Source organism: Cavia porcellus, unplaced genomic scaffold, assembly GCF_034190915.1.
Source record: "Cavia porcellus strain 051 isolate PalLab524CR breed Dunkin Hartley unplaced genomic scaffold, mCavPor4.1 scaffold_29, whole genome shotgun sequence".
NCBI classification, from domain to species: Eukaryota; Metazoa; Chordata; class Mammalia; order Rodentia; family Caviidae; genus Cavia; species Cavia porcellus.
This window is the reverse complement of record NW_026947512.1, coordinates 19,534,750-19,551,471: the sequence shown is the minus strand read 5'-3', so window position 1 is coordinate 19,551,471 and position 16,722 is coordinate 19,534,750. Positions and strand designations below refer to the sequence as shown.

At 50.9% G+C, this 16,722-nt stretch overlaps 1 protein-coding gene across 19 annotated transcripts in view; it reads left to right on the top strand.

Annotated features, from left to right (window-relative positions):
* The window catches only part of Nfasc (neurofascin), a 164,023-nt gene that overhangs the window by 82,626 nt on the left and 64,675 nt on the right, over window positions 1-16,722 (top strand). For 12 of the 19 annotated variants that reach the window (XM_005005879.3, XM_023567208.2, XM_023567207.2 and 9 more), the window contains 2 exons: window positions 11,376-11,559; window positions 16,465-16,482. In XM_005005879.3, the coding sequence (XP_005005936.1) occupies window positions 11,376-11,559; window positions 16,465-16,482 (202 nt within the window). The remainder of the gene's footprint in view (window positions 1-11,375; window positions 11,560-16,464; window positions 16,483-16,722) is intronic. The other 7 variants (XM_063240064.1, XM_013157892.3, XM_063240065.1 and 4 more) reach the window with 1 other exon arrangement.

Below are 16,722 nucleotides of genomic sequence, written 5' to 3'. Positions count from 1 at the left end.
GGGAGGGGCAGGGGAGTACTTTCCTCACTGCCAAGGCCTCTGCCCCCCTCTTGAGAAAGGGAGATGAGGTCTCTGCAGCGCACTCCCTTTCTTAGACACTACTGAGATGTGGGCTGTTCTGTTTAAAGTGGATAAAGAGGTAACAGTGAAATGTGATTTATAATCGTGATTTATAAATGTGATTTATAATTCAGCAGCAGATTCCTCTGAGAAGAGGAAGCCGGGAGCTCCAGAAGCCACTGCATCCCTTCTAATCTTAGTCTTTCAGAGATCCCCCTGCCTTTCTCTTCCTGGCCTGGTGTTCTGTCTCCATGGGACAGGAAGGGTATCATCAATAGTTGGCATGTTGGGCTTCTTAGGACCCCTGCCCACTGCTGGCCTTCGGATGCCTGTGAACTGGAGGGAGCCGGGTGGCTTTGGGCAGCCATCTGTTGCTTTGCTCCTTGCTTGGCATGAAAAAGACAGGAGGGAGGTGATAGCAGAGATCAGAAGGCAGGCAGGGGGGCAGGCAGCGGGGCCCCCCTTTGGGCTCAGGTTGACCCCTCTGCTGAAGGTGGATTTCAGAACTGACAACTGCTAAGGGGACATGGGGAGACAGGGATGGCAGTGGTGGCAGTTCCCAGACTGGGACATCTGGACCTCTATGCTCTGAGAGTCAGTCTACAGGGCAGAGAAACTGGGATGGCAATGAGGGGGAGAAGCAGTAGGGGGAAAAGGTGCAGACAGACCCTGCTTCCAAGGCCACCAAATTGTTGTTACTATTATGTTATTGCTGTTTCTTTTATGACTTGGGCTTATCCAGTGCCAGATCTGTCATTTGTTATTCTATCCAAGGATTCATCAGACTTATCTGTTGATGGACCAAGTAACTCCCAGTAATAGGAAGTGTCTGGTGAGTGGCTGTTCACTCAACCCACAAGGATTTGTTATACTGGCTTGTTTCAGAGGGCGACAAAATGCAAACTGTGAGCACAGAAATTCAGAGTCTGATACAGGAAACCAACATAAGAACCACGGATGCCACAAAGCAGGGGGAAATAACCACTGAACCAAGTGAGGAGAAGAGAAAGCTGCTTCCCACTTGCAGTGGAAAAATAGGGACAGTGCAAAGGAGCGGCCAGTGGGGGGTGTGGTGTCAAGGGGATTTGCACAGCAGGGATGGAAGGGAGGGAATGGGATTTGCAGCCCCTGTGGGAAGTGGTGTGAGCCTGGGGCTGGACAGGGACACTTAGGCACGGATGCTGCTGGAGAAGAGACCACATGGACTGCAGGGTTATGTGGAGCGTTGACTAGAATGTGGGTTTTATCCCACAGGCCTTCTCAGTGGCTTTTTCTGCCAAGACAGATGTGAAGGGAGATGGGGTTCCAGGGAGCTGGTCACACATGGCACACATGACTCCTTTCCTGTTCAGGAAAATCTGAACATGGCTAAGAATGTGGTCATTATCGGGATAAGCCAAGCTGCTTATTGTTATGTGTAAATCATTTGCGAATGTCATTGGTTTGTGTTAGGAACAGATTATTTAAAGGATACCTTAACATTTGAGTCTTGGGTCCCCACTAACCTGCCTGCCTATCCCCATAGAACCCTTGGCGAGATCTGTGCTGAATCTGAGCTCGATTTGTATCCCAGTGAACCCCTGCATACCCAGTGCTCACCTGGACACACACCTTGGGCCCCTTTTGTTTCTGTTTCAGGCTCTGACTCCTGACAGGCTGCTTCCGGGCAGCTAGAGTAATGCACCCTGCTGCATTGTTTAAAAATCTAAAGCAGAGTGGCTGGGTTTTACATTGGCTTTGTGGGCTTTTATTATCTCTCTGTTCTCCTACAATTTCCTGTGGCAGTGATGTGTGAATGTGTTCCTTAGTTGGTTCTTGTAGTACTATTCTAGTCACTCGATTAGTTAATTCCAAGGACTAATTGCTGGCGTGTGGCCTTGGAAGTGCTAATCTGGAGGCGGATCCCTAGGCATTAATTCAGGAGTGCAGTCCAGGAGGACCTGGCAGAACTGCCTCACGTGTGGCTTTCTGGCATTTCACATTGAATGTGTTCTGTTTCGGGCTCTTGGTCTCCCTGCCCCAAAAGCCCCCAGACTCACTTCTCCTTCCGTATTCCTGATGCCAGTTATCGCCACCATCCTTGTCCAGTTTCCCAACCTAGAATTTTTTTTTTTGTACTGGAGATTAAACCCCATGACCTATATCCTTTTTAAATTTTTTTTTAAAATTTTTAAATTTTGATATTGGGTCTACTCAGCTGCTTAGCCTGAGCTTGAATTTGTGATGCTCCTGCCCCAGTCTACCCAAGTGCTGGGAGCCACCACACCAACCTAGAAATCTTGATACTGTCCTTATGCCCACCACCAATCAGTCCTCAGAGCTTGCTGACTGTCATTCAGAAATAGCTGCCCACCCTCGGAGGCCTTGGAGACTCCAGAGCCATCTTTTGTCATTCCTTCTCCCTCTGTTAGTGGTGTGGTCTCGCCCAGTTCACCCGGGTTGCATTCCAGGGCAGGGGAACTGTGTGAGGCTGAGGGCATTCTGCCATTAAATCTCAAACCAACCACCTGCCTGGGACCGAGGGATCGAAGTTGGCTCTTGGATGAGGCTCCTCCTGTACTCCCAGTAAACAGAAGACTCTTGCTTTTGGTGGAGCCCCTTGAGCAATGGGAAAGTGAACCCAGCTCTCGTGTGTGCTGCGTGCTTCGCAGTCCCTGCATTGTTTTTATTTGGTTCTTGCAGTCGTCATCAGAACCCAGAAAAGCAGGAAGATTTATTTCTTTCTGTCTTTGAGATTTACAAAAAGACTTAAAGAACAGAGTTGGGGGGCCCTGGGATTTGGCTTGGCGGTGTAAGCACCTGCCTGACAAACGCAAGGTTGTGGGTTCAATCCCTGCTACCAAAAAAAAAAAAAAAAAAAAAAAGTTGTAGGGGAGGAGTAAGTGGCAGGATTGAGACCTTTACTTTAATCTTGCATCCCATAAATATTCCCTGCCAGTCACCAAAGACACAGCAATGGACAAGACGACAGGGTTTGAGCCTCAAGAATTCATAGAGAGGAAAAAGTTTAAGCTAAAAGTTAGCAAACTTCAGTCTTAGGCCAGCTCCATCCTCCTGCCTGTCTTTGCAATAAGTTTTATTGGAACCTGGCTGGGCCCAACTACTTAGTGTCTTCATGGAAAGTGTGCCGGAAGGAAGGAGTCAACAGTGTGGCATGCGTGGCTTCAGGCAAGGAGCTACACATAAGGAGGAGACAGCCTGTTCCTGCACCAGCAGCTCACCTTGCCCCCTGATGAGAGCTCAAACCAGTCTCTTCTTAAGAGACCATAGAGGACTTCTGCAAGGTAATAAGTCTGTCCTGTGGTTGGGAGGAGGATGCAGGCGAGGCATCTAGTCTGTGTCCACTGGGCTTGCATGTGACAGTCATCATGTAGGTTAAATAAGATGCTGTCTTCAGCCCCGAAGATCTCATAGAGCAGTTGGGGAACAGGCAGTTGACACTGAGGTCCATTGCTCACTGGAGCAAGAACATCCCGAAATACTGAAAGCACATGGTTGTCTTGATTGGAAGGGTCTCTGTGGCTTCCCAGCAGGGAGTTACTTAAGATGGGCACAGTGTAGAGTCAGGTGAAGGAGAGGAGACTGGAAAGAGAGAGGGTTAGGGAAGGATCGTGTGGAAATAAACAAAGCCCAGCAGAGTTGGGACAAGGAGAAGCTGTTTACTCAGAATGCCTCAGCAAGGGAGCTGGCCACCATTCCTGGTGCTCAACAGGGACCAGGGCCTGGGCAAGCTTTTTCAAGACAAAAAGACGTGGACCCTGCTGGGAAGCCAGATGGAGGCAGCCACCTAGGGGGAAGGTGTCTTAGAAGAGTGGCTGGGAAATCCATTTGGCTTTGCCTGCTCAGTGCTGCAGATGATATGGCAAGAAATGGGGAGGCCCATGGTCCCTGACCAAGGGACAGCAGTGCTGCTGAGCCGTGGGCTGGGTTTGCCTGTCACGTTTGGCCTCTGCCTATCGCCCAATCCTATGATCAGTCTATTGGACCGAGTGTGAGCAAGGACTACTTATGAAGCTCAGAGTACTTGCATACAACTGGGGGTGAGGGGGCTGGGGATTTAGCTCAGCGGCATAAGCGCCTGCCTTGCAAGCAGGCAGTCGTGAGTTCGATCCCTGGTACCGATAAAAATGAAAAAGACCAAAAAAAAAAAAAAAAAAAAAAAAAAAAAAAAAAACAACTGGGGGTGAGCAGGACGAGGACAAGGAAAGGTGAGGCCCAGCACCCCAGTCCGCACAGACCAATGGCTTTCTGTGAAAGCTTGGAAGATTGCCAAGCCCAGGAGGGCCACGTCAGCCTGTGTGTCCTTCCTCACACCTGTGCCCGGCTGTCACAGCTGCAGCATGCTGGGGTGCAGGATTCTGCCACTGGGATGTCAGGCTGCTGCCTGTGGGATTCCAGTCCTTTGTTTTACCAGCAGAATTTTTTCCTCAAACAAAACCAGATGCAAAATCTCTTCTTTGTTTTGTTTCTTTTTTTAATAGACTCTATTTTTTTAGAGCAGTTTCAGGATTGTGACAGAATCGAAGAAGGAACCGAGAGTTTTCCTATACTCCTTGCCCCAGCTTGTGCAGCCTTTCCCTTTGTCCCCTCCCTTTGCATTTGTCAACTGATGAGCCCACATGGGCACATTACTCCTGGCTCTGTACTTCCTGGGTTGGGGCAGTTTTGTGGTGACAGAAATCCACGATTGCAGCCTCCTACAAAATAGTTTCATCCCTCCCTCCCCCAGCTGCCAGCAACCACTGACCTTTTTCCTGTCTCCCCAGCGGTGCCCTTCCCAGAATGGCAGAGTCGGAGCCCTGCGTGGTGCAGCCATTTGGCATCTTTCTCTTTCAGTCTCTTCCCTGACCTTTCATGGGTCATTCCTTTGCGGCGCTGAATGATGCTCCACAGGCTACATGTGGCGTAGTAGATTTATCCCGTCACCTGCAGAAAGCCAACCTGCTTGCTCCTGTGATTGGGTGATTCTCAAATAAGTTGCCATAAACATGTATGAGGGCCAGTTATGTTTTTTTCTTGCACTTAATGCTGCCTGATCTTTTCATCAGCATTATCATGTCTTCCCTTCTGAAATGTAGGCTCCACAAGAGCAGAGAGATCTTGTTTACTGCCCCACCTGTGTATTCTCTAGACCAGCACTGTCACCAGGTCGGTCTGTGACATGGATGAGCGCCTGCCCAGTGCTGCCCAAAAGTGTGCAGTGGCTTGTGCTGCAGGAGACAAAGCACTGCCAGCTGAGCCGTGTCCTGGAGCTGACAGTCTTCTCTCTGTCACTTCTGATGTGTTGTGACCACCAGCACAGTCTGCCCAGAGTGGAGCTGTGGGAATGTGGGGAGCTCCCAAAGCGACAGCTTGCGGGAGGGAGTTATGAGCATCTCGCCTGTCTGCCAGGGACAGCTTGTGGAATCAATGCCGGGGGCCCCCAATCTAGGGAAAGAAAGCAAACCAGGACCTAGACAAAAGGAAAAATAGAAAAGCAGACTGTGATCCTAGCTGGCTCGTTCTTGTAACTAGTTACGCCTGACATTGACAGTGACGTGTGGGGAGCCAGGATGTGCCCGTCAGTCATCTCTGTGTGCTCAGATCTGCCACTGACAGCAGCTTCTGCCCTAAGCCCTGTGCATGCTGTGTGCTTTGTGCAGTGAGTCCTCTCAGCCGTGATAGGACAGGTATGCCATCACCACCATGTTCCCAATGAGAAGTACAAACGCCAAAGAGTCAGCACCTGCCCAGGGATCCCGCCCTGTACACGGGGAATGGCTCAGACCAGGAATAGCCTGGCCTCTTACTAGACCAGAAGGCTGTAATGCCCTGCATTTGACCCAGTACCACCACTGTCCACTTCAGGCGTTTTGGATCTGAGTCTCTCAAAAGGCTTATGAGTGTCCGGGCCCTGAGCTCAGACAGCTTCTCAGTGTGTGGAATGTCTCTGTGTAGGAGGATGAGGTCCTTTGTGGGCTTGCAAATTCAGAATTTACAAAATAGATCTACAACCTAATGTGGCCCTTGCCTGGAGCATTAAAAGTCTAGGGATTTGAGCTGGGGATTTAGCTCAGCGGCATAAGCGCCTGCCTTGCAAGCACGTGGTTGTGAGTTCAATCCCTGGTACCGGTTAAAAAAAAAAAAAAAGTCTAGGTGTTTGCATGTTTAAATGATGCCCAGGTAATCCTAAGAGCGTCCGTCCCTTTGCCTTTCTGTGTGTTGTCAGTCATACAGCTCACTAAGGGCCATTTGGATTGTGTTTGTTTTCCTCAGCACTGGGGATTGAACTCAGGGACTTCACACTGAGCTACATCCCTAGCCCTTTTGTGTTTTTTCTTTTGAGGCAGAGTTTTGCTAAGTCACTAAATTGCCATCCTCCTGCCTCAGCCTCCCAGAGCACCAGGATGCCACCGAATGAGGCTGCCCTTTGACTTCTTTACGAGACAGTAAGCTCACTTCTAAGATGGCAGAGCGTTGCTCATTGAGGCGTCCCTATTATTTTCCTTCCAGGTGCGTGTGTGTGTGTAGGGCATTGGAGGGGATTTCAAGTACACAAGAATTAAAGTCACCATTCTTCAATTTATAGTGTACCATCAGTCACACAAGATTTCTCATTGGATTTATTTATTTTTGCTCATTAACTTACTTTCCCCACCTCCTATAATGGGCCTCGACCAAGCACTGTATGGCCTTGGCACCTACCTCTTAACTGTTTGATTAGCTATTAAAGGATCTCTCAAGCATACAATCTGTCACGTGTGCAGATCAGGCGTTCAATGGTAGGGTGGCTCTGTTCATTGGATCATTCTCCAGTGCCTCAGAAAGCGCTTCCTCCCTAGAACTTCCTCCTGCTTGGTCCCAGTTTGACCTCTGAAAAGCTAAACAAAAAAGAATCTTGCCCCCAGTCCCAGCATTTGAAGACTGCTGTGCTACCCCTCTCCTCCAGGCCTGGGAGCCCTAGACCATAGGGCGTAGGCTCTTCATCCTCCCTGAGCTGTCTTGCCCGATGCTATAAGGGCCAGAGGAACTTGGGAGATATGTGGTTGTTCCCCAGGGCAAGGTCATTCCCTTGAGGTTGCGCTGGACCTGTGGACTTCATTGTTGGTACCTTGGCCTTGCCTCTTTCTCCCTGTTTTTCAAGGTGCACACTGCTGATGGGGGAACCCTTGGGCCTCATCACTGCTATCACTGCAATGGGCTCTCTAAGCTTAGAACTAGACCCCCACACCTTTCTTCCTGTGCCTTGGGTGGAAACTCCCCAGCTTTGTCAGGGAGGTTGCCAGCATAGGCCTGCTTTCCCTGCTGAGAGCCCCAGGCCCAGAATCACACCTGTCTCCCTCACCCTTTGCCCAGCCCATCATCTTCAGCACACAGTAGAGGCCAACCTGATACCTTTCTTTTTTTACTGAGGTGCAACTTACATAAAATAAGCCCTTTTAATGTGCAGAATTCAGTGACATTTAGTTCATTCAGAAAATGAACTCCCAGGTGTAGTGGCACATACCTAGGATCCCAGTACTCTAGGAGGCTGATGCAGAAGGGTCACAAGTTCAAACCCAGTCTGGACGACTGGGTAACTTACCAACTTAGATCTCAAAATAATTTTTTTTAAATGGCTGGGGATGTAGCTCAGTGAGAAGGCCCCAGGTTCAATCCCCGTACAAAAAAAGAAAAAAGCATGCCACTACCACCTGTATTTCCAAAATATTTTCACCATTGCTGGCAAACCCATACCCAGCAGGCACTCACTCCTCATCCCCCTCTGCCTCTGTTCACCTCCAATCTCTGTCCTCTGTGTGTATATTTACCTATTCTGGATATTTCTTATACGAAATTTATATAGGAAGTCATTTTATATGTGGCTTTTGGCATGTAAGTTCTTTCCCTGAGCAAGTTTTTGGGGTTCAGTTGTTGTGGGAATTATGGGCCTCTGATAGTGCAAGAAACCCAGCAGGTACTGGAAGAGGTGGAGAAAACCAAGCTCTTTGTCATGCAGGCTCTGACCCAGAGGCAATGAGTTCTCTGAATTCTGGGCCCTATGTCTCAGCAAAGCTGGAGTTTTGTACCTCTGTTTTAGTTGGGGAGGGCAAGAGTGGAATTTTGTGGAAGCATTTTACAGAGGTAGAGGCACATTTTACAGAGGTAGAGGCACTGTCATCCTCGGGGGTTGGAAGAGGTGGAGGTCTGGGCACAGCAGGCGTTGGAGTTAGTGCATCTTGTGGTTAGGGGGAGTAGTTTCAGGTACAGAGCAAAAGTTCACCTGAACATTTTGTGATTATACATATAGTGGCTGCAAGACAGGCACATAACATTTCCCGTTGCACTTGGGGCAGGGGGCAGAGACTTGTAGAAACATGGCTTTGGGTTTCCTCTTTATATTCCAAGGCATCACTCCTTTCTGTGGTGCCATACTACTCCATGCAAGGGCCGAAACGGCTTGCCCCTGTCCCATGATGGATGCTGGGGCAGAGCCACACCTGGCACTCGAGCTGCTGCTGCTGAGAGCAGGTGTGCGAGTGAATTTGCATGTCACGTGCTTTCTGTCCTTGGGAGATAGGCCAAGGCATAATCACAGGGTCAAATGCAATCTCCTACTTGAATTTCTGAGGGATGGCTAAACTATACATTTCTCTTTAAAGTAGTAACTTCCCTCTGGGGCTTTCCTGTACAGCAGAAGACGAGGAAATTGGGCAGGAAAGCCCTGCCACTAGGATTTGAGATGCATGGGTTCTTTTCCTACCTTTGCCACTAGCCAGCTGGCAGTCACTAAACAAGTCACTTCCCGTCTCTGGGCTCTTGCTTCCTTGCCTGCAAAGCAAGGTATTACGTGAGATTACTGCTAACCTTTCCATTCTCTTCCTCTTTGAATATCTGGTTGGAAAAACAAATTCAGAGGGTAAAGGGAAAGAGAGTTGCCGAACTGCTGAGTGGATTATCCCGACCTGTTGTTCAGTTGTGAGTTAGCCCAAACAGTTGGCTTTTTTTTTTTTTCTTGCCAGAGCACTTCTGTTTAACAAATAGCTTCCAGCTTCCTAGTTCCACTGAGATTTCCAAAATAAAACACCCCTCCTCATCACTTCCTGTTGCTTGACAAGGCAAGAGCGAAGGATGGTGGTCGCGGAGCCCAAGCGCGCCTTCCCGCTGCCCTCCTAGAGAAAGCAGTCCCTTCCCCTTCCCCGGTGCAGCCCTTCCACCCTGTGAGCGAGGAGAGGCGTGCAGGGACTGTTGGGAAGACAGTGTAAGGACGTCTAAGTCAGAAGTAGAACCAAAGACCCCTGTGATGACTTCTGCCCAAAGGGTCCCTCCACGGGGATTTGTCTGCTCTCTTTACCCCTATCCACCTACGTGGTTTCCTAGCCAGGACCCTGCATCTTAAGGGTGGGGACTTTTTCACCCACCAATTGATCGTTTTGCTAGTATGATACTCAGTCAGGTGCTCTCTTGTGCCACCTAGTGGTTTCCTAGAAAAATAGGAGTTTTATAAAAACATTTTGTTTTTGTTTTGTGTTTTTGAGACAGTCTTACTATGTAGTTCAGGCTGGCCTTGACTCACTTTGTAGCCCAGGCTGGCCTCGAACTCACAGAGATCCTCCTGCCTCAGCCTCCCAAGTGCAGGGATCACAGGTGTGTGCCACCACAGCCAGCAAACCATTCACTCTAAAGTGGTTTCTCATTTCATCCAATCATTCTTTTTGTTTGTCCATACATATTTCTATCTGCCACATTTTTGAGGTCCTACTATGTCTTTGGTGCTGTGATTGATTCTAGGAACAGAACCATAAACAATCAGAGCACTTTCCTTTATAGTCATGTGTATGGGGGAAACAAGTGACTTTTGAATGAATATAAAGTACAAAGTACCATCATGGGGAGAGTAAAGGATGAGGGGCATTAACTTTCAGGCAGCAGTAGCTGTGAGTGTCCACCTAGGGGAGTGGGATACTGACATTTGTACTTCAAAAACAAGGCTTTGGTAGTGAATGAAGAATGAATCAGGGACAGGGTGGACGCTGGGAGACCACACAAGAGGCTGCTGTATGAAACGATGGTGGCTGAACCAAAGTGATGGCAGGGGGCAGGGGACAAGTGATGGAGCTCAGGAACACATGAGGTTGGGAGGAAACCGTTGAAATGTGAGTCAGAATCCTTCACCTGCCCTGAATCCTGCACAGGGGAGGTGGTGATTTGTAACCTGCTTCCTGCTGCGGGTCTCTAGGAGGTTGGCATTGTTCCCCAGGAGCTGTTGCCTGCAAGGTCCTCTCCCCCTCAGTCAGGATGGGCAGGAGACAGTGAGCATGGACAGTTGACCATGGGCTTCAAGTTGCCACCAGATGAAATGGAAGCAGAAGCAAAGATCCATTTGATGGGCAGCCATCAGTCCAAGAGAGCTCAGATTCTGAACATACCACCTACGTCTTCCTTTTGGACCTGGGCCCATGGAGGAAAAGCAAACTGGACTATGGCTACATACTCTGTGATTCAGAGCCTCGGGCAGCTTAGCATTGTGTCTGATTGCATCTCAGGTGCTCTTGTCCCATCTTGAGGGGAAGAGGCTTAGTCTCTTAAGGAGACGCACTTACAGCTGGACACGCATCTCTAACCCACTTCCCTGGAAGCCCCGCCATGATAGCTCGTGCTTGAGCTGTCACAAATGTTGTTTATTCTATTGACCACCTCAAAGCCCACTTCTGCGTCACTGTCTCACTACTGCCATTACCTATAAAGGAGCAGCACATCTTAGCTGCACGAAATACTTAAAACAAAACATTCCATGGCCATCCAGGGTTCGGGCTGGGACCCCCAGGGCTGCTGGTGTCATCCCGTTCCCTTGCCCTTAGATCAAAAGAGATCAGGGTGATTTTGTGTCTCTGCTACTGCCCTAAATTCCCTCAGGGAACCCATGGGCTCTTGCATTTCTACAACTTTGCACAGTGTTCTTCACAGGCCAGTGTTTGCTTTCGTAACTGATCTGTGCAGAGTTTTCTTTCCTTGTGCCACAGTAGTTCTCAGTTGGGAATGGCTTTGCCCTCCTGGCCCAGGTGACAATGTCTGGAGCCATTTTTGGTTGGAGGCAGGGGTGGACTCTGCTGGCATCTGGTCAGTAGAGACCAGGATCAGGATGCTGTCAAACATCCTCCAGTACCCAGCACAGTTCCCTACACAGAATGTTCCAAATGTCCTTAGTTTTAGAGTTAGGAATCCTGCACCAGGACATTCCCCTGCTCTGTGACCAAGGTGACCAAGGGGACCCAGAGTCCTCCAAGGCCCTGGAGGAGTACAAGAACAGGCACAAGTTCATGAAAAACTAACTTGCTGTGTGTTTCCTTCCACAGCTGAGCTCTGTCCCGAAAGCCCACGTGGAGCAGCTGGAGGCAGCAAGAGCCCGAGGGCTGGGGAGCAGGGAGAGGGGCGCGGTGCCGAGGATGGCCAGGCAGCAGCCGCCGCCCTGGCTCCACACAGCCTTCCTCCTCCTCCTCCTCCTCAGTCTTGGCAGTGCCATCGAGATTCCTATGGATCGTGAGTCTTGCCCCATACTGTTTCCTCCTGTTTTTAGGTCAAGGAGCGGGAGGGAAGGCGAGGTTGGAGGAGAGTTAAGACCTCTTGAAGGTTGGGGAGAGGGTAGAAATGAGTGATTCTGGGATCCCAAGCTGGCTTGCTGTCTAGTGAATCAACACCGGCTCATGTTTGGTATTCTGATACTGCAAGTTGCAGAACTGGTCTCTAAAAAAATGCTTGCGCTTCCTGGGGTTGCCAAGTGTGAAATTCTGGGAGCCTCTTGCATTCTTCCTTCTGCTCACCCTCTTTGGCCCTCTATGTTTATGACCTTCTAAAAACAGCTTCGGGGGAAGTGTAGGGGTGCTCTTACCTGCCTTTCTATGCTATATCCAAAGCTGAACCTTGGTTCCCTCGGCTGGAGGGGTGGGGAGGATAGATGGCCCAGGAGGGCTGGGAAGGCAATTATCTTTGCAAAAGGCCTGGATAAATAAGTCATTTAAATGAACGAGGCATGGCTTCCACCTGTGTCCAGTTTTCCCACAGTCGTGTGGGAGAATGAATCCATTCTGCTTCTCTGGTGGAGACACTGTGTGAGCATCACGATCCTGAAAGAAGGGGTTTAAAGTGTCAAGGCAGCACCCTGTGTGTCGCTGCGTTCTTACATGGCCTGTGGTCAGCAGCCACACTTCTTGGGTTGCCCCAAGGAATAACTAGGACCAACATGATGCCACCGCTGATGTGGGCCCTCCCCAGACAAATGTCTGGGGAGGGGGTGGCAGAGTAATTGGTTTGCAGAAAGTCCCCATGGAGCTCTCTAAAGGGAAACCATCCTCCCCCTCAATGAGAACAGTACCCCAAAAGAGTGGGCACCAGGGACAGCAGAGGGCAGTAAAAACTGTGAACCGGACCCAAAAGCGAGATGAGCAAGGCCACTGGTGCCCCAGTACAGTAGCCCAAGTGTATGTGCACATTTCAGGGTCCACACCCAGGGCAGGCAGAGAGCAGAGTTGTGAGAGGAACTGTTCCCATGGTGACTGTCTGCAGCTGGCCCGCTCTCGAGGAGAGTTCTCATTAACAGTCCCAGGCAGACAGTCTAATAAGAGTGCGATAAATGCCTTGTCCCTGGAGAGGGAGGGGGTGCAGAGGAAATTGGGTTATCCAGAAAGTGGTGACGGCTTATTTCTCTTCCGCCGCTTCTCACTCACTCACTCACCTGCCACTCTGAGCCCTGGGGCTGGGAGGGGGTGCAGGGCATGGAGGGAATCCTATGCTGTGAACTCAGAAATGGCTTCGGCAGATTTCTGATAGGTACATGCCTGTAATCCCAGCACTCTGGGAGGATAAGGGAGGAGGTGCAAGTTCCAGCCTAGCCTGGGCAACTTCGCAAGACCCTGTCTCAAAATAAAAATACAGTAAAAGGCAAAGGGTGTAGCTCCATGTGAATGCACTGGGTTTAATCCCTAGAACTGGGGGGAGGGAAATCTGTATCTGTATACTCCTGTAGACACAGCCAGGAGCCCAAGCAATCAGTCTCCCCAAATTACCACACTGGCAGAGAGCAGAGAGTGCCCTAAGCTACTCACCACCCATCCTCATACTAGGGGCGCAAGGGGGCCCAGAAGGAAGCCACCTTTCCACGTTGTATTCATGGACTTCTGCCCCTTGCTTGGGGTCACGTGACAAATGGTAATGGAGCCAAACAGAGCCTGGATCTCTTGACCACTAATTTTGCGCTCAGAATGCCCCCTACATACACACCACGTAATACTGCCTCCTCTTAGTCCTCACTGGACCCACTGAAATCACGCTGTCCTGGCCAAGCAGAGAACCTAGTACTGTATGTGACATCACATGAGGTTTTCCCAGTGAAGCGAGGAAGCAGGTATTCACCCTGGCTGACAGATTAGAAAACAGAGAAGCTGCAGAGCAGGATATGAGGGCCTCACCTATGGTGGAGAGGTGAGTCCTGCCAAAACCGTCCAGGTGGCCCAGGCTGCCAGAAACATGCCCTGAGGGCCCTGCCCTCCCCACCATCACAGCTTCTCCAGAGCCTACACACGAGTGCGAGCACACACACACACACACACAGAGCAGCCCTTCCCAGAGGACCCAACTGTGTTGAAGAGATCCCAGCCACTTCTGGGCCCAGCACCTGGGCTCTTGCTCTGGTATTAGCGGACTACACCTTCTGTCTCTGGGCTGGGGGAAGATTTGCATCTCTAACTTTCTCAGCTGGAGGCTGCCAGAATTCCTTGGTGTCCTCCTACTGCTTCCCCTTGGGAACATTCTCTATGCCTCAAGGGCAAGGATACTGTCTCCACCCAGGGAAGTTGGCCCAGCAGCTCCTTGGAAGAGGGCCCTGGGCTACCACACAATCCCTCATTCAGGCTGCAGTGAAGTCACAAGCATCTGTACCCCTTCAGCCCCAAGGAGAACAGTGTGACCTTTGAAGCAACCAAAGGGTCACCTCATGAGCCAGAGTGGGTTTGCCAAAAGAATCTGCTGGAGGCTTGCCCCTCTGTCTGTCCCACGCCAAGGGGACTTAGCACTCGTATCCTAGGAATTTGCAGAGGTGGCCCACAGAGTGGGAGAGACACTTCCTCTCCAACTGCACCCCAAATTGTACTATGGGATGGGCACTGTGACATGTGCTCCCCTCCACCTGTCCCCCAAGGGAAGGGTGAGAGCCCAGGAGGAAACAGAGACAGCGATGGCCACTACCCAACCCCTGAAGGCCCGGGCTGAAACGGCTTTGTGGCCCCTGGGAGCAAAAAGAACAAATTCATCCTTCAGTGGGCATCATCAGACAGCAAGTTCCGTGGAGAGACAGGCAGGTGATGTGACGCTGGAGAAGAGCTTGCCTCTCCTTGTCGCTAGACAGTCTGTCCTCACCGTCTTCTCCCTGTGGCAGCTTGTCTTCTGGGTAGATCCTGTCCCTATAATAAATTCCTCAAGAAAACAGTGGTGACTACAAATGTCATTGTCCCTTTAGGCAAGTAGATTTTCAAGAGACTGCTGGCCAGATAGGCCGTGTGGAGGCAGACAGCAGCCAGCTGCTCCAGCTGCTGAGAGCCTCCACTCATCAAGGTTTCCCTCTTACCTCATCTGGTGCTCATCCAAAGGAGAACAGAGTGCTGCAGGCCCCCCACCACTGGTTAATTCACCTCCCAGCCAAGAATGGGTGTGTAAAAATGGGTGTGTGAGCTGGACACAGTGGTGCACACCTGCAACCCCTGCACTCTCAGAGTCTGAGGCAGGAGGTTAGAAAGTCTGAACCTAGTGCAGGTGACTTAGCAGTTTAGTGGGACCTTGTCTCAAGATAAAAAATGGCTAGGGATGTAGTCCAGTGTGAGGGCCCTAGGTCCTGTCGCTAGTACCAAAGAAAGCACATTGGTCAGGCATTAGCAGAGCAGGTATCTACTCTGACTTTGCACCAGACTTCCCATAGGGTCTTCACTGAGTGACTTCCTTTGTTAGAGCTCTCCACCAATGTGTAAGGCTCTTCCCATTGATCTGGCTTCTGCTCTGTGGAAGAGCAGCTGGGAGCCCATCTGGGTGAGGCCAGAGCCGCACCTGTGGGTGGGGACCCAGGAGGTATCAGCTATGACTGGAACGAAGAAGCCGGGACCAGGCTGGGGTCAGAAGGACTCAGCTCCCCAGTCTCCCGCCCCTCCCATGGAGCCCCACATAATCACCTTTCCTGCGCCCCTGATGAGAAGGTCACTGACAGCGACAGTGCTGCTGGGGGGAGCTCCACGGAGCGTGTGTACAGAAACTGGGCCTTTTCCTGTCTCTCATGTCATTCCTGGCTGGGCAGCCCTGGGCACATGGGAAAAGTAAATGCTTCTTCCACATGGGCCACACACCCACCCTCCGGCCCACCATGAGCCTTTCCTTGGCTGTCCTGTCAGGACTTACTGACTTATTTGCCATACCTCCCCTCACCTCTCCTTTCCCCTATCCCTCTGTGACCTCTCAAGCCTAATGAACTTGGGCTCCTCCAGGGCCCCCTCTGAACCCCTTCGTTCCTCCTCCTCCTCGTTTTGCCCTCCCAAAAGGTCAGAAGATTGGAAGGCATCAAGGTCCCTGCGGCTCCACCAGGGGCCTGCAACCTCCCCTGCCCCCTGCTTCCCTCAGCACTCAATGAAGAACTCAGCCCACAGCTAACGTGGCGCCCAGCATCCACACCGTGTGCAGGGAGAATACAGAGGTGCTTTCCGGTGCTGACCTAAGGAAGGACATTGTACAGAGTTGTAGCAGCTCACGTTCTTTTCTCTACAGACACATTTGAACTGAGACTTTCTCCCCAGAACACCAGCAAGGGTTTGCCCTCACTACCTGAGCTGCACTCACAGGCCACAGGCCTCAGTGTCACCTGGCGTCTGGTCAGAAATGCAGAACTTGGGCCTGGTTGGAGCTCAGTGACAGAACACTTGGCCTAGCATGTTTGAGGCCCTGGGTTTGATCCCCAGCAACACACACACATGCACACACACATGCACGCATATGCACACCTGTATAGGAGCCACCTGTAGTACTCCAGCAGGCACACCTTCCAGGGACAGCTGGGGAAGATTTGAGCCACCTCCTCTTTACCTGCTCTACATAAAATGCAGTAAGGAGCAGTAGGCTCCACTACAGGGCAATGTATTTCTACAAGAATAGGACAACAATAGTTCCTCTGTCTCCAGGCTCCCTGCTGTGGCTTTGGGCTCCAAGGGAGACAGCACCTTCTCTGTGAAGCATATGATGGGGCTGCTCTCAACCCCTGCTGTGCTTGTCCCCTGAACTCTGCAGCTGAATCAAGAAGGCCAGGACACAATGCTGTCCCCAGGCCACCTCTCCCTTCTGCTGTATGGTTAGCCATGTGCGATAACGGTGTTCTTCTTTTCTCTCCCTGCAATGCTAACCCACTGGAACTAACAGCAAGCATTCAGAATGAGCGTAAGTCCCACGCACTGCCTCACCCTCGGGCCTCCGAGGTGGGAGGGAGGGTATAAAGGTGGGAGAGGCCATGTGAGCCAGTGAGGCCAGATGTCTGGGATCGGTGGCCTCTCTATCAGCCCCGTGTTGAGATCCCCAACCATACCAAAGAGAGGAGCTTGCTTAGCCAGAGGCTCCCACTGCTGGGCAAGGTAGAGGAGCAGGTGGTGAGAGGAGGGTCCCCGAATGGAAGCTGAGATA